The sequence below is a fragment of the Podarcis raffonei genome, chromosome 3, assembly GCF_027172205.1.
Source record: "Podarcis raffonei isolate rPodRaf1 chromosome 3, rPodRaf1.pri, whole genome shotgun sequence".
In the NCBI taxonomy this organism is placed as follows: domain Eukaryota; kingdom Metazoa; phylum Chordata; class Lepidosauria; order Squamata; family Lacertidae; genus Podarcis; species Podarcis raffonei.
In genome coordinates, this window is record NC_070604.1 from 72305031 (window position 1) to 72330574 (window position 25544).

A 25544-nucleotide genomic window follows, 5' to 3' on the forward strand; every position below is an offset into this window, starting at 1 on the left:
TCAGCACTTACTCAAACTTCCTTCTGCCTAGAGAACTGTAGACTTATAAAGCAATATGCAGTCAACCTCGTTCTCTTAGAATGGCAATGGCTTCCACCTGAGAGGTGTCAGAACTGAGTTCTGGTGAGTTCTGGCTGAAAAAAAAGCACTGCTTCTTGGGAGCATCCACAGCAGCTCTCAGGATAACACTTGGTACTTGACTTCACACTAGCCTTTAACAAGGTCCCTTACCAAAGGTTCACAAAGTAGTCATGTAGAAGGCTGTGTCCTGTTACAGATCTGCAGCCAGTTGCTATTGTTCCTCTACAGTTCTTTTACACTTGCTCATTCATTTGAAATGGCTGGTGCTGGAGAAATCCCCAGTGGACTATGCCAGTGTGTATGATGGTTCCTGAACAAAATCTTCAGCCTCCCCAGCTTCAGTACAGATTTAAAGAAACTTTCTACAGTACACAAAACATTTTGACTATTTCCGAGTCTGAAGAGCACAATCTTTTTCTTTCTTTTTTCACATCGCAGATATTCCTTCCCACCCCACCTCAAATGCTCACAGCCTGGAAAAAAGCTATTTCTATTCTAATAATTCTTTCCCATTTCTATTCTTTCAGACTGTCATCTGGCATCTCAGCAGACTTCTGCCACCTGCAAGGGCAGGCAAAGTCAGACATCTCAACTCATTCATGATTGCAAAGCTTCTTACGCTGTCCAGGTGGCACATATTCCTTTTTCACATTTCTTACACATACTAAAAATGGGTGCCAGAAATGGCAAAGCTGCAAATGAGGAGGAGGAGAGGTCCTTAAAATTATCCCCTTTGCCAAAGCAAATATATACAATCATGAAACACAGCCAATATCCTCAAATAGCAGCAAATGAAAGCAGGAAGCTATTCCTTGCAAAAAGTTCAGCCAGGAAGATTCCTCATCTTGGAGGTATGCCAGGTTTGGGATTAGCTTGTACCTGCAGGGGATGCTCTGTGCCAAGCGTAGTTGCTACTCTACCAGAGCAGAACATTATACTAACAGAACTTTCGCTGTATACTCAAGTCTTTAGCCTTCTTCTAAAGCTCTACAGGATGAATCACCTCCACAGCTGTTAGAGGATTAAAACATCCTTGTACTCCAAGCTGCTTCAAAGACACACACACAGACAGACACACACACACACTTCTTCAGAAAATGATTTCTAGAGTTCATTAGGCTTAAGAAACCACACGCTTAACTCACTATTTGCCATTCCTTGTTTTCTGTTTACACTGTTTTAAGATTGCTATAATGATTAAAAATCTCCACTTAATGGATCAATCAGATTCTTCATTTTCCAAACAAAGTTTGTTCCATTTTAAACTAGGTGGATTTTAAGTAAACATTGTTTTTTTTTAAAAAACCCACACACAATCATTTTGTAAAAAAAAAAAGTAAACCAGATTATTCATTTTAAAAAGCTTCAATTAAAGTCTGGTCTTGACTATACAAACAACAATGGGGTTTTTTGTGGGGGCAGACTTCTAAGAACTGTTTTTCTGGAAAAAGCGGTTCTGGAACTCACCATGAACGCCTCCCTTGTTCCCTTATAATGGCAATGGAACCCACCTGAGAGGTGCTGGAATTGAGTTTCGTTGAGTTCCAGCTGAAAAAAAGCCCTGTGCTCAATCTTTGAAGTCAGTTTACTCCCCCCCTGAATTGTGTTTATAATGAAGACCGAATTTTAACTCACGTATATGAGTTTAAAATTTGGGGCACATTTTAAAGGGGCTTATTTTTTTTAAAGGGTGCACTGTAATTGAAACTTTTAAAATAATATATATCATGCTTTAACTGATCAATAACAGTGTTGTGAGTTTGGGGGGTGGAGGTTAGACTACACGCCTGAGTCTCTTCTAATTCTGGATTGAGGATGGGTTCAATTGTTGTAATAGCTAGGCCAGAGTCTTGGTAATGGCTCAAAGTATGGGGCATTAAGCCAGAAGCTTTCCTTTTTGGAATTATAGGGGCAGAACTACCCAAAATGTATAGAAATTTATTCATGTATGCGACTACAGTGGCAAGAATGCCCAAAAATGGAAAGAAGTCCCGAAGAAAGAAGAATGGATACAAAAACTTATGGAATATGCAGAAATGGTGAAACTTACCAGAAAAATAAGAAATCAGGATAACAAACATTTTATAAAAGAATGGAAATGGTTTACTGAATATTTATGATCAAACTGTAAACAGTTAGGAACATTGACAGGATTATTGTAATAACCTGCAGTTTTATAAGAGTCTATTTAAAGTAGATGAATAAATGAATAAGTTAAGTTAATATGGAATATGCAGGAAATATATATATATATACATATATACATATACATATATATATATATATATATATATATATATATATATATATATATATATATAAATAAATTTAAGGAACCGCAGAATGAAGGGGAAGGTAGTCGAGTTTCGAAATGTTAAAATGATTGTAAATATATTGAGATGTTTATAAATTAAAATTATCAATAAAAATGTAAAAAAAAAAGTATGGCACATTAGGGTAACAAAGGATGTTGCTCTTTGAGCCAAAGAAAAGGTGGGTGGGGCCCCCTCCCTCACATGGCTGGTAGTTAGAAGGACAAAAGGGGGAGTTGAGGTGTGTGTGTGTGTGCACGAGCACGCACACACATGCGCGCTGGGCTAGAAGCAGAAGACAGGCAGATGCCTGAGAGGGAGAGACATGTTTGATTTCTGCTTGAATCCAAGACTATGGCTATGGGAGAAGCAAAATCTTCCAGGGTCAGCATGGACCTTGATAATACAGTGCCTTGCAAGAGGCCCAAAGCTGACTTCCTCCACAGTCCTCACACCATCTGCTCAGCTTTAGGAAGGAGATTTGAGGCTCTGGCAGGGTCCTAGAGCCCTCTACCTTCTTCCCAAAGCTAGGCAAGTGCTAACTAGGCTTTAGGAAGGAGAATGGAGGATTCTAGAAGCCTGTCAGAGCCCCCTTGCCTGGTCTAAAACAGCTGAACCAATCCAGACCCTGCAACCATCATCTGAGGTCCTTCTCCATGTGTCTCCTCCACAAGAGGTCTGGAGGGTGGCAGTACCAAAACGGGCCTTTTCTACAGTTGTTCCATATTTGTGAACGCTCTCCCCAGAGAGGCTCATATGGCACCTTTGTTACATATCTTTAGGCAACAGGCAAAAACATTCTTCTTTTTCCAGGCCTTTGGCTAATGAAACGATCTATGGCCTTTTAAACTAGGGTGTATTGTTTTTGTTTGTTACTATGGTATCCGTTTTTGTGTTTTTATATTGTAAATTACCCTGTGATCCTTGGATGAAGGGGGATAGAGCATACCCTCCAACATTTCTCCGATGAAAATTGGGACATCCCATTATATAATGATAATTTTACTATTTATACTCCACACATCTTATTGAGTTGCCCCAGCACTCTGGGCAGCTTCCAGCATATATAAAGGTAAAGGTAAAGGTACCCCTGCCCGTATGGGCCAGTCATGTCCGACTCTGGGGTTGTGCGCCCATCTCACTCTAGAGGCCGGGGGCCAGCGCTGTCCGAAGACACTTCCGGGTCACGTGGCCAGCGTGACAAGCTGCATCTGGCGAGCCAACGCAGCACACGGAAACGCCGTTTACCTTCCTGCTAGTAAGCGGTCCCTATTTATCTACTTGCACCCGGGGGTGCTTTCGAACTGCTAGGTTGGCAGGGACCGAACGACGGGAGTGCAGCCCGCCGCGGGGATTCGAACCGCCGACCTGACGATCGGCAAGTCCTAGGCTCTGTGGTTTAACCCACAGCGCCACCCGCGTCCCGCTCCAGCATATATAAAAACATAATAAAACATTAAACATTAAAAAAACCTTCCCTATACAGGATTGCCTTCACACAGCTTGGGGGCTGGATAACTCCATACTCTCCAATTAAAATAGAGACATCCTAAGGAAAAGTGGGACATTCTGGGATCAAATGAGAAACCGGGATGGCTTCTCTAAATCAGGGATGTCCCTGGAAAATAGGAACACTTGGAGGGTCAGATATAGAAATCGTCATCATCAGCATCATCTTAAGTTTCAGACAGACTCTGCCGTGTTTAAGCCAGCTAGGTTACCCCAGTCTGTGGTTTTCCTTTTCCCTGGCCAGGGGTAGGGAATGTTGCTATTAACTGGCTCCGCCCAAGAAACTCAACATTACTAGTCTCTGTCAAGTAGCACGTTGTGTAATGTGCATCACAGTGACTGGGAAAGAACAGCAAACCAGCTGAAAAATTGACTGATAAAATGGAAATCTCTCTCTCTCTCTATCTCTCTCTCTATATATATACACACACAGAGATAATTTGTATTCAAAGCCCACCAAATAACATTGCTGTACATTACATAACATCACTGCCTATGACTTTATGCTTTGGGCTCATAAAAAAGCCTACAAATTTTGCTAGAGTGTGTGGGAACAACCATGATAATGGGGTAAGCAGCCAAGCCTAACAAGGCACATTAACTGATGAATCAGAGCATGTATTGCATCCACATGAGGTTTGTTTTCAGAATATTATTTTCTTTCCCATTAGGATGACAAGTGCCTTTGCCTCCATTTCCAGATGACATCTCTTTCGGTGAAAATAAATAAACCTGTTTCCCCATTTTTATAAGATATCATTGCTAACTAATTTCTAAATTACTGTGCTTTTTTTCAAAAAAAACCCTATTAGTGTACTTGTACAACATTATTCCAGAATCTTACATTTGCTCTCCAAATATATAAGCCAATTAACACATTTAGAGGTGGGTTGCCAAATTGCCTTGAGATGCCTTTAGATTCCACAGCCTAAGAGGAATATGGCTCACACTAACATCAGTGGCAAATGCAAATTTACAGGCTCCTATCTAAGTTACATCCAAAAGGCCAGAACAAACAAAAGCAAAAAACACCGTAATTTTGTTTCCCTCATGAGTGAAACTGTGGGCAATCTTTGTACCATACCTTTGGTAGCACTTTTCTTTCTTTCTTTCTTTCTTTCTTTCTTTCTTTCTTTCTCTCTCTCTCTCTCTCTCTCTCTCTCTCTCTCTCTCTCTCTCTCCCACCCCTTTTCTTTTTTCTCCTGGCCTCCTCCTCCCACAACTCCAGCTGGGACAACTCCACCCCTGCACTCTGGCCAAGGAGCACCCAGCACCAAGGAACGCCATTGCTCCATAAGCTGGACCTGGCCCCTGGACCACTCCTTGGGAGAAGGGCCTTAACTCTGCTTTGCATGCACAAGGTCCCAGGTTCAATCCCCAGCATCACCAAGTATAATTGGGAGAGAATCTGCCATAAACTTTTGAGAGATGCTGCTAGTCAGCTTAGGCAAGGCTGAGCTAGATGTACCAAGGTCTGACTCAGTATAAGGCAGCTCTCAGTGGCCTATGTACATCCCTGGAGTGATATTTACAAACCATTGACACAACATGACAACAATCATCAATACCATGCAGGACAGAAACAATCCAGGACAACTTAATATCTGTGAACCTTAACTGAGGTCTGCATGGCAGATTCCATTCTCTCATTTTTTTTCTGCCAAAAAAATAAAAGGAAACAAAAATGGAACACAACCAGTCACATTTATCTACTTTACAGTTGATATAAAACCTGCTACTGTTATATCTGTTTTGAGGCCTGAACTTAAGCTTCGTACTCCAATCCAACCAAAGGGCAAGAGTTATACTCCAGCCACAAATGTTATGTCATGTCATGAGATAAAAGCAAGCAGTAATATTTGTTCCCTTGTGACTTACTTCTGGATTCTTCAATGCATGGTTAATTTTAGTGACAGGTGTGTGTGTGTGTTGGTGTGTAATAGACTGGGTACAAACCTGAAGGTGATTATTCTGAATGTCTGAGTCTACGTGGTTTCTCTTTCAACTTTTCACACATCCTCGCAAAATGTGTGTACATTATATACACACAACAATATATACACTGTTTTTGTTTTGTGTGCATGTGTGTGGATTTTAAGATGATCTGGCGAAAACGTGTTTCATTCCTGCTAGGTGGATTACACAGAAAGCTGTTTTAAACTGAGTTAAACCAATTGTCTTAGAATTATAGAATCAGAGGATGATACAGTGGGAAGGGACTCTGAGGGTCATTTAGTCCAACTCCCTGCAATGCAGGAATCTGTTTGCCCAACATGGGACTCAAACCCATGACCCTGAGATTAAGAGTCTCATGTTCTACTGACTGAGCCAGAGCTGGGCTGTCCATCCAGTTCTGTATTTGTCTACACTGACTGGCCGAGGTTCTCCAGGATTGTAGACTGGGGTCCCTCCCTGCCCTACATGGAGATGAGAGGGATTGAACTTGGCGCCTTCTGCCTGCAAAGCAGATGTTCTGCCACTGCACCATGGCTCTTCCCCACTGATTGTTTCTTTTTATCATGTATGAAAAGATCCTAGCAGATATGAATGATCCCTGTTTGAAGAGTGATGAAAAAATTGAGGAATTGGAACAGACAGGCAAGATACTAGATAGCTCCTTGGGAGATCGTTCACTTTGAAATGAAACTGATGTAGAGTCTAGGCAGTTACATCTGATTTTGAAGGGAAGTCTTTTGAGATGTTGCTGCAGATGTGACTAGAAGGAGCCCAAGGATTCATCTCTGTGGTATGCATGAATGGCAGCATGTCTCGAACCGTGGTAAATGTATAATTCTTAAATTAAGAAGTAGTGGAACACCTTCTTTTCCTCCACTGATAGGACAAATTAACTGTACTGATCTGGTATCGGGGTCAAAGGTATCCCAAGAAAGACATACAAAAACAAATACTTGGTGGGTCAGGTATGACGGCCTTTGCTAGTAAACAAAAACATACCTTTCCTGAGATCCCCCCCCCCATTAACACAATATGGTGGTGCATAAGCCTTTGGGCTCGGCACCATATAAAGTGCAAATAACACATTTTACAATCTTCCCCTTTTCTTGGGTGTCATCAGGCCAAATCCTACCAGTTATGAGGCCTCCTCTCTCAACATCCCAGATGTGTCTAGACTCAACCCTGAATATTTTTGCCCTATCCTTTCAATGGAGACAATGCTGAGCCTCACTTAGGCATGTGGCACTGAACAAAATGTAGGTCAAAATAGCTGTACAAACCACAACAGTGGTGAAGATACAATCTGATGCAAATTGGTCCAGAGCAGTTTTCCCTGTGTATTTAAATATATGCTATGCACAGTCAAAATGTCCCTACGGCATTCTGTGTCAACCAACTCCTTTCCAACTGCAGTTGTTAAAAATCCAAATGTTTTCTCTCCTACATTTATTTAAAAAGACCACCACAGTTTATGTCCTACAAAAGTAGCACAGCCTATCTGCCTTTGTCTTGGGCCCTGAAAGGTGCTTCACAGTTTGCAGACACACCCTGATATTGTGTTCTCAATAGACAGCCACAACAGGTGGCTTATGAAGTTCTTTGGTGAGCATAGCTAGTGCATGCTTGACAAAGGACCTGGATATTTAGACTGTCCTTTAATGTTAATTTAAAATATCAACAATGCTATTTGGAAAGGCTCAGCTATTTTTAAATCAGCCTAAATTATTATATGTTGTTAATTTGTGGTTTTAATTTTGTATGTTGTATAGGAAAATGGGATAGAGATATTATGACTTTAAAAAAAAATTAAAATGATTATATTCTTCCTTTCAGTGCTGGATTGATATAATTTTGTGGTCGGAGATTAAACCATAGTTTCCAGTTTGGATGCAACAGAAAACTGTGGTTTAACAACCCTGGAAGTCTTTCATTAGAGCACAATAAGAGAAGGGGTGGGGGAAGCACAATTCTCATTCTCAGTCAAACCATGGTTTATTAGACCAAGATCATTACATACAACTCTGCCATTGATTTTTTGTAGTTTAGCAATGCAATAAATACCATTCTGATGTCTCTATTTAATGCCAGAACAACTGGCTTACATGGCTGAAACTCTTATGAACCAATTAAAAATTCTGCCACCCAGTTTAGCATTATCAATGGTTTCTGTAACAAAGGACAACGTCAGTGTTAATTTTGGTACTGTGTCATGACACACAGGAATAAAATTAAAGTGAAAATGACCTATCAAATTTACTTGGCAGGTGCTAATTCACTTTGATCTATCCCTGGCCATAATAATTTCACGACGGCAGAGAAACCATACATATTTATAAATGTGGGAGCAGGCGGCTGTTGTTCTGTTTGTAATTTACAGCAACAAAGAATTCATTTAGATTACCATACTTGAAGTCCCAAGGTGACTCTGTCGTGGTTACAGGCCCCCTGCTGTGCAGGATACCTAACATAATAAAGAACAAAGCAAAAACAAGGCTACATTGAGGCAGGGGCTCCTGGGTAATCAATTCAGGTATTTACAGCTGAAACAATAGTACTGTGCAAATCAGCATCATTACTACAATTTGCTGATGGGAACTCCAGGGAATTGAGCAAGTGTCTGCCTGCAAAGCAGCTGATTAATCCAAGTTACTTATGTTTGGTTAATGCATTATTGTTTTCATCATAATTAACAATAAATGAGTACTTAGGAGGGGAAATGGGTAGTCAAAAGCCCATCAAGTGGACTGACAGTGCAGCTCTATCTCCCCACCCTCTACACTGACCATTATATGTGTATAAATTAGAAAACAAACAACATCCTTCACACTTGGGGCTGCTGCTGAGAAGCTCATTCACAGTGCAGTGCAGTCCACTCCACCCTGTGTTGCACTGGACTTGCCTGAGTCATAATCACTGACAGCTTTACACATGTTCAAAGAAAACTCAATAACAGCTTAAGTGAACCAGACATTTCCTAAAGGGGGATCCTTGATGTCTCAAGCCAGCAAGTGCAGATGCCTATAAGGATGTATGTATCAGCCTGTTTCTACCATGCAACAGATTTATTTATGTTCATTCATAAGTCCATTCCATCTGGTTCCTGCATTTATCTCCACATTCTTGGTTTTTAAAAATCTATAAATAGGTATTTAAATAACAATTTTACCATAATGTACACATGTCTAAAAGACATTTTCTCCTAAAATACACATGTTGTTGGTACTTTGATCTGAGAAGTGTGCTACCTTAGTCTAGAAGGTGCAGATCAAGTCAGTTCACACAGGAATTCACAGAAATCGACTTATTCAAGAAGCCTTACATGCACAAGCACACCCACACCCACCCACACCTACAATTCCATTTCAATTTCTTCTCCCTCAGAAATGCATCTGTTTTGGCTCCAGAGAATATGTGATACATAACATGAAAGGTACTATGCTTTTTTTAGTCGATTGATTTTAATCAATATGGGAATATACATGCTTTCAAAGTTATGTCAAACTATTTGCAGCACAAAAAATAAAGGTCCCTGGGTGTAATGCTGGCACTCTTTTAAAATGGCTAAGCTATCAGCAGTGAAATGTAGGATTAAGCCTTCTCATTTCTCTTCAGCATGAATTCCCCAGGCAAGGAGGAGGTTGGCTAGATGCTGGTTAACCACCTCTGGTTAAAAGGAAATTTGTGGTAGATGTAAATTACCATTTTGCCACACATCTGTCCTTAATGTGTGGTAATAGTTTTCTTATCATTTGGTAAGATAAATTATGGCAGGACTGCAGACCGAATATTGAGGAATTCTGGACCTTTGTTTGCCTCATGGTTAGCATCATCCATACTGTTGTTTAATGTGGATAGTAAACTTCCTGTACATCTATTAATTTCCTGTTGTCCATATGCTGTTCTCCAAATTACTGCCTTCCTACAAATTCCCCTCCCTCAGGCTGGATTTTCACATACCAGGGATACTCTGGAAAGGAGAGGCGTGAGAAAATCCAAATTAGTGGAGGGGAAAGTGTGGGAAGGCAGTGATTTAGAGGAGAACACCATATGGAGAACAGGAAATTAATGAATGTACATGAAGTTTACTATCCACATTAAACAACAGTATGGATGAGCTCATAATCAACATCCGTAGCAATGCAGTAATCAGCCATGGTTAGAACTGGTGAGAAAGGAGAATGCATGTTGGACAGGGACTGGGAATATGGAGTGGGAAATCCCAGAGCCCACTTCCAGATCTTCCAACCATGGGTAAAACATCCCTGCACAAGCTCCTGCAATGGGTCTCTGAAGCTTATATGCTACTACGTGAAGAAAAACCATACTGGTAAAGAGATCTTACTGGGCCTATTTTCTAGCAAGCTAGAAAACAACAGATTGTGTGTGATCTCCCAAAAATTAGAATATCGTATGGTTGCCTTTCCAATTCACATAACTGTCTCCAGTGGCATGCACTGAAAAAATATATTTCACAAACCAAATAAAAAGAAGGAATTAAAAAATCTAGATAAGGTTGAATCAAGATGCATTTCAGTCCTCTGATGGCCTCACTGCACTTCTTCCTCCAGTCAAAAACTATCAATTGCATTTCAAATGAAGCTTCCCCCACCCCTTTCAAATGAAGCTAAGACAGCACAGTCTGAAATCTCCTGGTGTGCTGGGATGCAGGAGTGCCTTGAAGCCAAGGTGGAAGCTAGATTATTTGCATGCAGTGTGAAAGTTACAATACACTGATTTGCAAGCTGTTGAAAAAACATGAAGGAATTAATTCTTCTCTGCAGTCTGTCGCTCTTCATTTCCCAACATAAAATTCAACACAAGCTTAGGTTTGAAAACAAAGTGAACAAGAAAAGAGGCTAGGAAGTTCTTTGGTATTCTATTAACAGTGGAACAACGTCAGTGAAATGAGAAATGGTTAAAACATGGCATTGAGGGCTGAAGCCTACCAGGAAAAAGTCAGTAAATTTTATCAGGGTTTGAGGCTACATCTGAATCTAACCACCATATGGCAATCATTCAGAAAGAAGAAGCCGCAATACTACCACAACAACTCTGGAGACCTATTGCATTTGAGACAGGGCTCTTGGGAGTGCTGTGTGGAAGCAAGATGAAAGATCTCCTCTGTGATGAACCGGTGAAAACTGGGAACGTCACTTCTGATCCTCCTTCCTTGTTCAACACTCTCTGGTTGATTATATGTATATAAAACTGAGATTGTGCACTGACATCATAATAGCAGCAAGGTTCAAAGAAGAAAGAGATGGACAATGACATCCACAGGTCCAAAGTACATTCATGGGCTTTTTGTATAATTCTTCAGCAGGAGCTCCCCAAATAGCTCATTCATATGAGGTCCCAAGTTTTGCCACATCTTGCAGAATAATGATCCTCTTCCTTACCCTCAAAAATCCAGAATGAATATAAACATTATCTAGATCAAATGTAGATTTCCTAGAGCCCGCAGGTCCTGCATTTTAGCCCAAAAGTCTGCACCTGATAAAGAACTGAATTTAGATATTTGGGTTAATTTCCTTGACATCAGCTGGTTGGATGTCAAATCAATCTCCCCCCCCCCCCCCCGCGCGCAACAAATCAGATTGTGGTCAATTCGTTTGTATTTATATTCCAAGTCACAAAACTGATTTTTCTTATAATCAAAGAGCTGAAAATATAACTCTGTATGCCAGTTAAACCTGTCCAGTTTAGATGATACTCGTAGAGAACGCATTAGCACCTCTAAAGCACTTACCGGAAGTGAACACAGTGAGACTTATTGCTGAAGGATTAGGTGGCATATCAAATCTCCTTGGTCTTGCTATGAGACACCTGAGGCCGATTAGAATTCTGTCACATTAGCTGCCAATTATTGTTCTGATCATTCTGCTACAAAGCCTGCCCACAGATCTTCATCAAGCTCTTATCAATTCCAACATAAACTACAGTAACTAACTGACCAGACTGCAGTTTAGTATCTATCTGGTGCTTTACAGCAGGGAAGGGGGAGAGATGTACACAATTACTGACACTTGCATGAGCCTGTCTTGTACCAACCTTGTTCTCTCTTCCTGAACATCCTTTTTTATTCTATTTGACTGTCTGGGTCATTATGAAAAGATAAAAAAAGATTAAGATCACTATCCACTTGGATAGATAGTATTTTCTCTTGGGCTACCTTGAAAACTTTTCAAATGAGTACTGAGGCTATTTAATAAACATTATACACAAATGTGTTGGAAGTAATGACACAAAGTAACCTCTTCTGTATCTAAACAAAAGTCATATACAGTGAGAGAAGTTGGGAACCCTTTCCAAAAGCGCATCTGAAGATCAAAGAATGAAATATTTACGGCAGGGAATACTGTATATAACATTATTTCAACTGAACTAGGGGCAAACGTTTGTCAACAGTTCTTTTATACCAAGTCAAATTTAGCCCCAAGCCGCCATGTTAGGCACCATCAAACTTTTATACTATGAGCAAGATTCCTGAGGAGTGTGAAGTGAATTTACACATACTCTGACAGAGAAAAGCTGTAAATAAAATATGGCCTCAGATTCAGTAGTAGATTCCAAATGATCTCTGCCTCCAGGGTTACAGAATTAACTCCAGTTTCAAGGGTCAAGTGATGGACTGGGAAGACCTAAAGCAGCAGTGTGGCTGAAACTAAGGAGGCACGGATCCAATCAACCCCTGGATAGGAAACTGCTGGGAATCTCATGTAAAAGAAGCATAATAAACAAATATAGCAACAAAAGAAAATACAACAAAGCAACAGGTTCAAAATCATGAAGTCAAATTATTAAAATGCAGTCTGAAGTAACAATGAACAGAGCAATGTCACAAATACAAGTTGTTGGGTTGTTGTTGTTTTTTAAAAAAATGAGACTGAAATTCACCCAAGGAGAACTGTTGTCTCAGCAGCATGCTGAGGTCCCATGAATGCTACCTGGTCAAGATTTGCTGTTCAACCTGCCTCTCCTGAGCTCTGTTTTACAAACAGCCATTGCCCAATTATGTTGTGACTTGTTCCAACAATGTGAAGATGATAAGGACTGCATTGGGCAGGGTGTGTGTGCCGTAAGTCAGATAAAGCCAAATTCCCTGGCCTGGACAATCACTGGAGTTGAGGGCAATATCTCCCAAAGCATTACCTCCTCCTCTTTTGACACTTTCTCTGAGCTGGGGTTGAGGGGATTGAGACCAGAGAAAACAACTATTAGTGTCAATAAAATCCTCTAAAATTTAAATACTGACTTACTTTAAAGGTAAAGGGACCCCTGACCATTAAGTCCAGTTGCAGATGTCTCTGGGGTTGCAGCCCTCATCTTGCTTTACTGGCCGAGGGAGCCGGTGTTTGTCCACAGACAGCATGTGGCCAGCATGACTAAGCTGCTTCTGGCGAACCAGAGCAGCGCACGGAAACGCCATTTACCTTCCCGCCGGAGCGGTACCGATTTATCTACTTGCACTTTGATGTGCTTTTGAATTGCTAGGTTGGCAGGAGCAGGGACCAAGCAACGGGAGCTCACCCCGTCGTGGGGATTCGAACCGCTGACCTTCTGATTGGTAAGCCCGAGGCTCTGTGGTTTAGACCACAGCACCAGCCGCATCCCAGTGACTTACTTTATTTCATTGTATTTCATGATTTTTTTAGTTCTCTCCCTATATATATATATATATATATATATTAAAAAACAACTATCATGAAAGTTTCTTAACTTTCAAAATGTATACAGAGTAAAAAGGAGAAACAAAACTGCCATTTTCCAAAGTTGATGTGAAATTACCTTTTTCTATAAGGCATTATTGAAGATACTGTGAATATTGAAGATACTGTGAAGAACACAGAGGTGCACCTGGATGCAGATAAAGATTGCTCATCAGCGTGCAACAGTCCCTCCCTCCTTTTATTTTCAAATGCTGAGTGGGGAAAAGGGAGGGGGGTAACAATGTCAATCAAACTCTCAAATGAATCTGAGTACCAGAGTGCTGAGATAGGAGAAAGAAATACAATTACAGACCATAAAGTACATTCAATCAGCAATTCTATGGTGCAGAAGCAGAAGATGTTGTTATTCTAACATTAGCACTAGGAAAAAGTACAGCAAACTAAAAACAATTTTGCCATTTTCAATTTATGCTTTTGAGTAAAAGTGAGATTCCAATCTATTTTGGTGACTATGAATACTGAACCAGGGCCAATAGTTATTCTGAACACATTAATCAAGAGTAAAAGAGTGTGGCTTTTCAGTACAAAGGTGTGTTCCTTACACAGAAATGCTGAGCAGCTTCTTTGTTTTGGTGTGCTTGGCATGAGAGAGCTATAATGCATGTTTCCTCAGTAGTGCACTTTTGTTGTTGTTTAGTCGTTTAGTCATGTCCGACTCTTCGTGACCCCATGGACCAGAGCACACCAGGCACTTCTGTCCTCCACTGCCTCCCGCAGTTTGATCAAACTCATGCTGGTAGCTTCAAGAACACCATCCAACCATCTCATCCTCTGTCGTCCCCTTCTCCTTGTGCCCTCCATCTTCCCCAACATCAGGGTCTTTTCCAGGGAGTCTTCTCTTCTCATGAGGTGGCCAAAGTATTGGAGCCTCAGCTTCACGATCTGTCCTTCCAGTGAGCACTCAGGGCTGATTTCCTTAAGAATGGATACGTTTGATCTTCTTGCAGTCCATGGGACTCTCAAGAGTCTCCTCCAGCACCATAATTCAAATAATCCCATAATCCCAGTAGTGCACAGGGACCCACTATCTTTTAGAGAGAACACACAGACCCGCTCAGCAGTGTAACTTTCCTTGCCTAATTGGCTCAACTAAATCCTCCTCCCTCGCAGCTGGTTGCTGTAGCAACACGTTGGGATTCTGCAAGTCCCAGCATTCCATAGCACTGACTACAGACATCCAATCATATGCCACTTTGCAATGTGGCACTCACCTTCCATTTACAAGGTCACCTTGTTCAGAAAGTAAGTGGAATACTCTTTCTTTTTGTATAGATCTGCAGCTCACTGAAGAATACATCTAAGCATCATGAGGGGGTGTTTCATAACAAGAAGATTACAGTCTGAGAAACATTCCTGGGGGGGGGGGTTATGTATTGATCTACTGCTCTTCTACACCTCTTCGCCCAAATAGGATAAAGGACCCCATACATTGAATCCCCAGAGAATTGAAACAAAGGTATCCTAGGAGGAATGTGGGATGCAACAGAAACACAGTCACCCATTTTCCCATATAAAATATGTCAACTGAAAATAAAAATCAGATGAATGAAGGATTATGTCTTGTGCAGAAACTGTTGTTTTTAAACTAGAGAACCAAGTTGATCACTCCTGGCAACTTGTAATAGTAGGACATAAAAAGAGCGGGAGGACTTGTTTATCATGGGCTGTAGAAACTGCGCGTCCCAGAACAACAACAACAAAATATCCTCCTCCTCCTTATCCCACCCTTCACCCTACTCCAGGGTAGGGTACACCAATTTAATAGCACAATGTTACGAACAGTTTAAAACAATTTACCGTTCCGAAGGTCGACGGTTCAAATCCCCGCAATGGGGTGAGCTCCCGTTGTTTGGTCCCAACTCCTGCCCATCTAACAGTTTGAAAGCAAGTCAAAGTGCAAGTAGATAAATAGGTACCACTTCAGCGGGAAGGTAAATGGCATTTCTGTGCACTGCTCTGGTTCGCCAGAAGCAGCTTAGTCATGCTGGCCACATGACCCAGAAGCTGTCTGCGGACAAACGCCGGCTCCCTCGGCCTATAGAACGAGATGAGTGCCACAACCCTAGAATCGTCTGTGACTGGACCTAACAGTCAGGGGTACCTTTACCTTTACTACAAACATAGGTCGGGGGGTCAAAGGTCAAGGCAAAGAAGTGCATCTTCAGCATTTACTGAAAGCTTTATGTTGTGAACCAACCTAAGATCTGCGGTTGAAGGGCAGTATACTAAACAAACAAACAAACAAACAAACAAACAAACAAACAAACAAAGTGAGGTTGCCAGCCAGATGCTCTTTTGTGGGCAGAGTGTTCCACAATTTAGGGGCTGCCACAGAGAATGTTCTCTCATGGGCCATCCCCCTAAACCTCTGAGGGTGGTGGAACTATCAGGAGGGCACATATTGTTCTGGTCCTGTATTGCCTTACGAAGCACCTGGATCTTACTACAGGAAACCTATTGTGAGTTGACTCATGCCTGTGTGTTATGTACATCAGTAGCTGGAGCATGGGCTAAACAAGGAGAAGGGCCATCTTCTAACACCCTGAGCACCCTTATGCTGGCTCAACATCTTATGCTAGAGGTCCCCCCCCCCGCGTGGTGCTACAGTAAGACTGAACAGCATGAGACTTTGGGTTTTCTATTCTACACTCATACTTTAACATGATGAACAAGAGAGAAATGTTAATTCACTACCATGTTAAGCTGTCCACCAGCAGGTACTGTAAGACATCTGCAGTTATTTTGGAACCTGAGATGCTTGGTGGGAATAAAATAACCTGGTATTAAAGTAGGACTGAACTGCCAGTCCAATGAGCTTTGAATGGGATCAGTGATATTTTGTGCTTCATTTCCAGCAGCAAAATGTTTTGGGTCAATCCTGGTTCATATTGCATGACCTTGAATCTACACAAACATTGCACCTTTAGGTGAAAACACTGAATGTGTGGATCAGGCTATGAGGTCCCCCCCCCCTCAATCTTACTCTTGTTCCAATATCTATGAAACACAGCACCATGGAACATTGCTAAAGTGAAAAGCTGGAATAAGATGCCAGAAGACAGCAAAACACTTTTTTTATATCATCACAGCAGATAGTGGAAACTCATTTAAAGTCATAATTCTCCTTGCTATCCCCTTTCCTCACTTTCCCTAACCTTGCTGTCTAAGTTTCTTTCAGAGAATTAGAAGCACAGATAGGGTGAAAGGGATTTCAAAGGTTTTTCTAGACTCTCTGCTGGCTCTTTTTTCATGAGCTTAAGAACTGGTAATGAAGGAAGCAATATTTTTCACTTTTCCTTTAGACAAGAGAACAAAATAAAATAAAAGAGCAACATAAAAGCAAGGGGCACATGGTCACCGGGTTCTGTCTTTTAAGCAGCCCACTCCCCCCACCCCATATCTCACATATCTGAAGAAGCATTTCATTTATTGTGACACATTGTAATAATGCATTTGAAAATCTAAGCTCAACATACAAGGCAGAGCCAGCTCATAGCTAGTTTAAACTAAGTGAGAACATTACTCAAAGGAAGAAAACTTCACCTTCTTAAAAAAGGAATTACAGTGGTGAACTAATTTAAGATTCTCTAGGAAATATTCCTAGCTATTATCTGTGCTCTAATAACATCCAGGCTAGATTATGATAAGCAACATACATCTGGCTGCTTTTGAAAAGTGTCCAGCAATTGCAACTACTGTAGAAAGCAGTCCACTGTATCCTTGCAATAACCCTGTGGGGTAGGTTTGGCTGACAGGCTATGACTGGCTTCAGGTCACCCAGTGGACTCCACAGCCAAGTAGGAATAGTGGTGGTTGACAAGGAAAAGTAGGTATAAAAGGAGAATTCCTGGATGCCAAGATCAAAGTTTGAGGCAAGTACTCTTTGGTTAAAACCACAAAATATGCAGCAAAGGAAAGCATGAAAATATAGGCTGTTAGACTTTTAAGATATGCCCCTGCAATTTCCTTCCTCTTCCCGCAGCATAGAAAAAGACCACACGTTTAGTAAGTTTAAAATGATTTACTTACTAACCCTTCAAAGATTCATGTGCTTTTCCATGCATCAGTCAGAAAGCATAAACAGTAAAACTTGGCTTAGTTACAATGGTGAAAGTTAATAAATTATTGGTATAGGAACTCAAAAAAGGCTTGTAAGAGCCACGCAGCTAAGCTGCAACAACCAGCTTAGCTTCTTCACACACTGAACTTCTCTGGTAGACTTGGGGAACAAAGACTTGATTACCTAGTCCCTCTCAAAGTGAGCTTCTCCTGGCAGGACCGCTTACGCTATGGTATTGACCCCTCAATTAGACTTAAACATGTTGGTTATATGAGGCTGGTCTCCCAAGTCCTGGTCTGACACTCTAGCCACTATACCACCCTGGCTCTCATACTTGATTCCAAGTGGAAGGGCAAAATCTGTAAATGAGAAGGAGCCTTTGATGAATGGAACTAACTTCTGACTAACAGGCCCAATTACTATAATGCAATCTATGTGGGACTGTCCTTAGATGTGGTCCATAAGCTGCAGCTGGAGCAGAATGTGGCAGCTAGGCTGCTAACTAGAGCGACCTATCAACAGCACATCACACCTGCACAGAGGGATCTGAGCAAGCTGTCAATATGCTACCATACCAGGTTGAAAGTTTTAATATTGGTCTATAAGGACCTTAGCAACTTAGAACCAGGGTAGCTGAAAGATTGCCTTATGTCCACAAACTAGTTCAGTCACTATAGTAATCAGGGGAGGAGCTTCTTGTAGTCCCACATGGCCCCAAGGTCAGAACTATGGTGACATGGAGCAGGCCTTTTAGTGTAGCAACTCCAATATTACGAAACTCCCTTCTGGTGGCATTTCATCACCCACTGAAGACATTTTACTCTTCTACCAGATTTTCCAAGATGGATAATCCTAGCCTGGTTGCTGTTCATTTGGGAATAGTATATCATTTTAGTAGGGCCCCCCCTCCAAATCTGAGTATTCATATACTGTATTACATGCTGCTTTTGAGATTCTTTTGAATATAAATGAGTTAAGAAACTTTCTAAATTTCTTAACACACACACACATATGGATAAATCAGCTCAATATTAAGTGCTCCATGGAATTTCCATTTTAATATACTTTCCAGCTGATTGCACAAAAGCAATGCCTCAGTAGCACTGAAGTCTTCTACTGTAAAAGCAGACAACCATTACTATTATACTATTATATTCACATATGTGCCAATAAAAAGTTAAAGTGTACCAAGTGAAGTGGGTGACACCCCCCAAAAAAGGTCCTTTTCAACAGTGGCACCCCTGTTATGGAATAACCTGGCATCATCGGTGTAGTAGACTTTTCCTCAAGTAGATAAAAGCCTTCTTGTTCACTCCAGCCATTTAAGACAGTATGGGCCACTGTTTTTAAAACATGTTTAACTGGGGAGGTGCAATAAGCTTTGATGTATTCAAACAGTGGTACACACCTTACTCCTTTTAATGGTTTTATGCTTTAATTTGCATTTCATTTGTGTTTCCTATTTATTAGGAGGACTTTTTACTTTTAATACATCACACGTCATAAATGTTCCACAAAAAGCAAAAAAAAAAAAAAAAAGGGCACATATTAGGAAACTGTGTTATGCTAAACCCAGACCGTTGGTCTATGCAGCTCAGGATTGTCTACACTGAACTCAGTAGCCTTTCAGGATTTCAAGCAGGCATCTCTCAAGTTTTACCTGGAGATGCCCAGGGTTGAACCTGAGGCTTTCGGAATGAAAAGCAGAGATGCTCTATACTTGGTTTATGGCTCTTTCCGCTTAATCCTTAGGATGCATACATGACAAAGATTAACTTTGGTTTGTGATCAATGTAACCAACCATGGTTCAATAAGCACAACTTAAAAGTCTTGGAAATCAACCTGCAAGATAAGTCATGAGCCCTTTACAATAAAATACTTAATCCAAGTAAGGATGCTTGTGGTGCGTCATCTTTGGAACCACCACCCAAATTTAGCCCAAAGCAAAATCTAAAACAAACAAAACTCCTGAGGCATTTCAAAAGATGCTACAATAGTTTCAATACAACTAGCATTTTTTTCTCTAGGGGGTCTCTGATCTCTAGCCCACTCCTTTGTATTCTTCTGCAGTGTTCGTCCTCCATCTCATTACTATGACAGAAAGGGATTATGAATGAGAATAGAGAAAGAAAGCCAAAGCTGTGTGAAAATCGTGCAACAAAAGCCATCTTAAGAACAAATTAGTGTTTCAGGATTGCTAATTAAATCTTCCCAAATATGTTAGATACAGACTTCGTCAGTAAATCTGTTTTGTTCCCTGTCTTTGGACTCATTGACCAATACAAAGAAAATGGGAAACCATCAGGATTTAACTTCTGATTTAATTTACTAGTCTTGTGATGGAACTACTAAATAGAACTGTTGAATTGTGTTCTGAGGTTTATACCAAACTGTGAACTAAAAGAGAAGATGAAATTGTTTGAACTGAAGCCACCACAAAGGTCTGATGATGTAGAAAAGAAGAATCATATATTCATATATATACATATATATATATATATATATATATATATATATATATATATATATACACACACACTCATATATATACATACACACACACACACACATATATATACATATATATATACATTGCAATCTTGAAAGTAAAAGTCTGTTATCTCTGTTATGCCTTGGAAAATTAATGCCAAGGAAAAAATACTTAGTGCATACTTCTAAAAAGTCTGATAATAAAGTTCTTAACACCAGGCATAATCCTTTCAGAGTTTCCATTTATTTCAAATGGAGAAGTTAAGTGCTTAAACTTCATCTGATAAAATACATGGATGGAACTGAATTTTTTTTTCTGCTTGAGCATGCCTGTAATTCTTTTAAAATAAATTCTAATTTCATTACGTGATTTTTAAAAAGATTCCACAAAACACCATATCTATTGCATAACAGCATATCTATCAATATAAAACTATTATAAAACTATTATATATAGCCTGCTGTTGAAAATGCAGCATTTATCGTGAAAGAAAAATTCTACTTCGTTACTAGTTTTGTTAATTCTGAAAACATTAAAATAATTGGACTGCTGCTAGCAAGATATTAAGGTCCTTCACACAGAATTTGCTGTAATAGATCCCCTTCCCCCTTGTATTTATTTTATTTTATTGGGGGGGTGCTCAAAGTCTGCCCAAAGTCAGGAGCTTGGTTTTACAAAAGATTTCCATCCACCGCATGGTGCAAATGTAGCCAAGGGGGAGTGCAGGTCAATGCATAATGAACTAGTTTATCTCTGCTTAGCCTAACTGAGCCAAACAGTCCCTTGAGTCTTACATGATATGCTTTCAGTTTAGAACACCATATAGCACTTGTAATGCACCATTACTAGGGCATCAAAAGCTAGTTTCTGGATGCTTCTGACCAAATGGGGGTCCATACACATTATGATTTACCACACAGCCTCACCCAAGGAGTGATTTTTAAAAAATGTTCCAATTGTCATACACATGTCAGGCCAATAATAGGGTAAGAGAGCCCATCTTGCCAAATTGTTTGGCCCACTGTCAGCTGGCAACTACTGAAGCTGGTGGGATGGTGAACTTCTCAGACAAAAGCATTAGAGGGGAAAAGTTGGACACCGTGAAATTTCACATTTCTAGGAGTCAGCATCAAATACCTTGATAGAGCTGTATTTTTTTGGTTCTGCTTGTACCAAGAGAGATGACCTAGTGACCAGCCTCCTCTGTTTTGGCCACTGCACTGACTTGTGGATTCCTCCGTTCCAGGAGCAAAATTCAGAAATCCTCACACAAGAGCAAATTGACCAGCTTCACAGTGATAACATTTCTCTAAGACACGGTGCAGACTGCATTGCTTTCTGCAAAGCTCTTTAATTGTCTGGCTCTGTTTCCTGCCAGATGCTTGGCGATATTGTAGCACAGGCCACAGAGAATATGCCTTGAGGGAAGAAACTGAATTTGCTGTGTTGTTTCTCTTCTAAGAAAACAGTAGTAGGAAAACCAAGAAACATCCATTAAGAAAATACCAATGTATGTGACTTGCAGGAAAAAAAGCTGGTCCTTTTTTGTCACTTTGATATTTGGACAAAAAATTGTGTGTGCTCGCCCGTGTACACAAAGAGAGAATTCTTAATGGAAAACCCTACTGAGTGCAAACCTACCCCCTACTGACATCAACATTTGCTAAAGTCTAAAATGCTCCAAAATAATTAGAGATGATATTCAAGTTATGTAAAACTAGCTTTTGAAGTCTGCAAAAAGTGCTGTAGCACCTTACAGAATGCCTGCAAGATTCTAATTTGGGGAACTGAATGCGTAGCACGTCTAATTCTCTCAGCCAAAAAATCCACAAGGGACATCAGCCAATGTACAGTTAGCTTAGGATGATGATCCTGGGTTCTGTGCAAGTTCTGCCACAATGTTCTCAGTCACTTGTGTCATAATTGGGCTCTAGATTCAGGGGTAGGCAAGGAGACACTTCACATACTTTTGGTTATGTTCAGTGAGGACAGACCATTGCTTGCACAAGAGCTTCCAACAACTGGGTGCCCTACAGGTGTTCAAGACTACAACTCCATTCAGTCAGTCAACTGGGCAAGGAACAGCAATGAGGTATGTGATTACTCAGAAGTAAGCACCCCTGAATTCAATGGGACTTATTGCCAGGTAAGCGTGTACAGGATTGCAGCCAGTTTTGTGCCTGGTTGAAGTATTAATGCACCAACATCAGTACACTTGCTTGTGAGCTGTCCCAATGATTGGAATGGGAGGCTTGTGAATTGCAGCGGTGGCACTTTGGTCTAAAGCTTCTTCAGCTGTTTTAGGTCCGGGGTAGCCAATGTGGTGTCCGCCAGATGTTCCTGGACCACAACTCCCATAATTCCTGAATGGTTATGCTGACTGGGGCTGATGCAAGTTGTACTCCAAGACCTACGTTACATATATCCTCAAAGTAACTATTTCAGTCATTGTTTGTAGGGATATAGAACTTGGTGATTAACAGTCCCAGAAAGAGAGAAAAAGTGTGTGTATTCCATAGGTATTTGTTTTTTTAAATACTGAGCAACAACATACCGGTATTATAGAGGGTCACCTGCACTGGTGTGATGACAGGATTTTAACTCAGAATTTGTCAGTGAGGCATGGGCTGTTTATTAGTAACAGCAGGGCAACTTAAGTGAACATTTTCCTCTCTCACCATTGTCATCTCAGTACAATAGTATCACCAGTTTACTCTATGCCATGGTTTATGAAGAAAGAAAGAAAGAAAGAAAGAAAGAAAGAAAGAAAGAAAGAAAGAAAGAAAGAAAGACTCATTTATAAGACAGAGTGACATGAAAAAGAAGCTCAGACCTTGAACACGTTTTATACCCTTCTTTGCCAGGGCATCCATATGGTCTTGTAACTGACAAAACTGAAAATGTAGTTCCAAAATTCAGAACATACCATTACTCTTCAAAATCAAGCAAAAACAAATGCAAGTGAATAGTAGCTATCAAATTGCCTGAGTTGTGTGGTTTTTCTAAAATGTTGCTGATGACCAAGCTTTAATAGACTATCATAAAAATAATTTACTAAAGCACTAAATACATACTTCTGAATGTTTTTTGCAGGTATTGTACCAGCCTCTGCCATTATTTAGTTACTGTAAGAAGATCAGCATTTTAAAAAACAATTTATAGACTTTACATACCAGCAAAACACACTATCCTCCATAGTGTTAACTCCCTACTTGGTGTGGTTAGGCTCACACTCTAACTGCAGGGTGCTAGCCAACATGAACCATACTCAGAGCATGCAATATATATATATATATATATATATATATATATATATATATACACACACACACACACACACACACACATATACATATATATATATAGATAGATAGATAGATAGATAGATAGATATAGATATATAAATGCATATCCTAAAGTGTCCAAAAATACATATAATAGTAAAATTAACATACAAAATGAATTCAGTTGTTCAGATGATTTCCCATACAGCAAAAGAGATGCATTTGGAGCCTGCTTTCATTTGTGCATAGCCCTTACACTGGATAAGGAGAAGTGGCAGGGAGAAAGAACACTGGCAACACTGTTGCCAATGGGATTTAAGTAACCTGGGCACATTGTTAAAACAAATTTCAGTTTATGTATTGGTTCACACAAATAAAGAGAGTCTTGGAACAATTTACAGTGAGAATTGCATACAAAATATAATTTAAAAATCAGTTAAAACCAAACAAGCATACTAAAAATCATGAAATAGCATGAAATAACCACCCCATCCACATAGGAATTAACACCAAAAATAAATAATTGAAAATCAAACCCTTAGTGCTGTCCAAATGCCAAAGAAAATAAAAAATATTTTCAGCTGGTGACCAAAGGATAACAAAGTTAGCACCGGCTAAGTTGCCTTGAGGATAGCTTTCCACAATTGAGGAGCCACCACAAAAAGGCCCAAATATCTCTTGCAGGAGACACACAAAGAAAAGCCTCAGATGTTGATCACAGGGTCCAGGCAGGTTAAGCAGCAACTAGGGGCCCTTTCTTATGTCATTTTTGCAGAATGGGGGTCTCATGTGGCTACATGACCTTTCTGGAAACCATTCTGCACCATTCTGGAAACTTCAAAACCTCTCAGCTACTTGGGTAGGGGCCCACAGTGCAAGTCCTTCCCTGACTAGCATCCTATTTGCTTTTCAATATACTGATACAGTTTTGTTTCATGGTTGTGCAGTGTTGCTACTTATTGTAACAAGGCAAAAAAAAAATGCTGCTTTTTCCCTACCCTGAAAACAAACTATTCCACTACATATATTGAAAGTTATGGCCATGTTCAATCTTGAAAGACTGCTAGATAAGCAACAGCTTAATTGGCCACCTACACAATTATCAATTATCTTCGTTCACCAGCATGACATTTTGTAAGAAGCAGCTTTTTGATAGCATTGTGCCTCTTGCACCATAGATAATCGTTTGTCAGCTTCAAAAAAGCTAGATGCCAAGTAGAAAGGCTCATTATTTTCCATTGTTGTTTGTAACTTCTCTGTGTCACTGTCTTTCTTTTTCCTTTCAGATCAGCTTACTTCTCTTATTATAGACAACTGAACTTAACGAACAAAAGCTAAGCAGATAGCAAAAAATGTAACTGGGGCTGCAATCTACTCAGAAGTAAGTCCAACTGAATTCAGTGGAGCTCACTCCCAGGTAAGTGGGGTTAGGACTGCAGCCTTCATTGTTGCTTTAATTCCACAGGCTGGAAATCAACACACCAATGAAGAGGGTGGCAAATGCCTTGAGCATGTGCCACCTTGAGTCTGGCCATGAGCAACAGAAGCAGGGACACATTAAAAGGATTTACTCTGTCAAAACTGGGACTTCTGCAACAATGAATAATTAGTTAAATAAAAATGACCATATTGATCTGACATGGAATGTATCCAACAATGGCCCTGGGCTAGTGGAAAACAGTTCTATCTAATTTTTGCCAATTCCACCCTATCAAATGCAACTTTCCCTGTTCTAATTCTGAGGATTTGGAGTCCCTCCAGAATAGTATGAGACATATGGCATGGGGGGGGGGGGGCTACAGCAGGCAAGGGGTTTGGCAAAAATGGACCGTACCATCTTGCAAGAATGGAAGCACTTTTCAATAGTGCAAAGTTGCTGAGTGATACAAGCCACTAACTGCTAGTGTTCCTATTGCTGATTCACAACATTAGATGAATGGGAAGTTATTAGAGGAGGAAATCACTTTAGTACAGGGGTCAGCAAACTTTTTCAGCAGGGGGCTCATCCATTGTCCCTCAGACCTTGTGAGGGGCCGGAGTATATTTTTTGGGAGGAAATGAATGAATTCCTATGCCTCACAATAACCCAAGATGCATTTTAAATAAAAAGACACATTCTA

At 40.4% G+C, this 25544-nt stretch overlaps 1 protein-coding gene across 4 annotated transcripts in view; it reads right to left on the minus strand.

Moving 5' to 3' along the window:
• The window catches only part of PRKN (parkin RBR E3 ubiquitin protein ligase), a 589279-nt gene that overhangs the window by 253007 nt on the left and 310728 nt on the right, over positions 1 to 25544 (minus strand). For 3 of the 4 annotated variants that reach the window (XM_053382342.1, XM_053382339.1, XM_053382343.1), the window contains exon 7: positions 8260 to 8319. The exons of the other annotated variant lie outside the window; for it this stretch is intronic. In XM_053382342.1, the coding sequence (XP_053238317.1) occupies positions 8260 to 8319 (60 nt within the window). The remainder of the gene's footprint in view (positions 1 to 8259; positions 8320 to 25544) is intronic. 4 annotated transcript variants of the gene reach the window in all.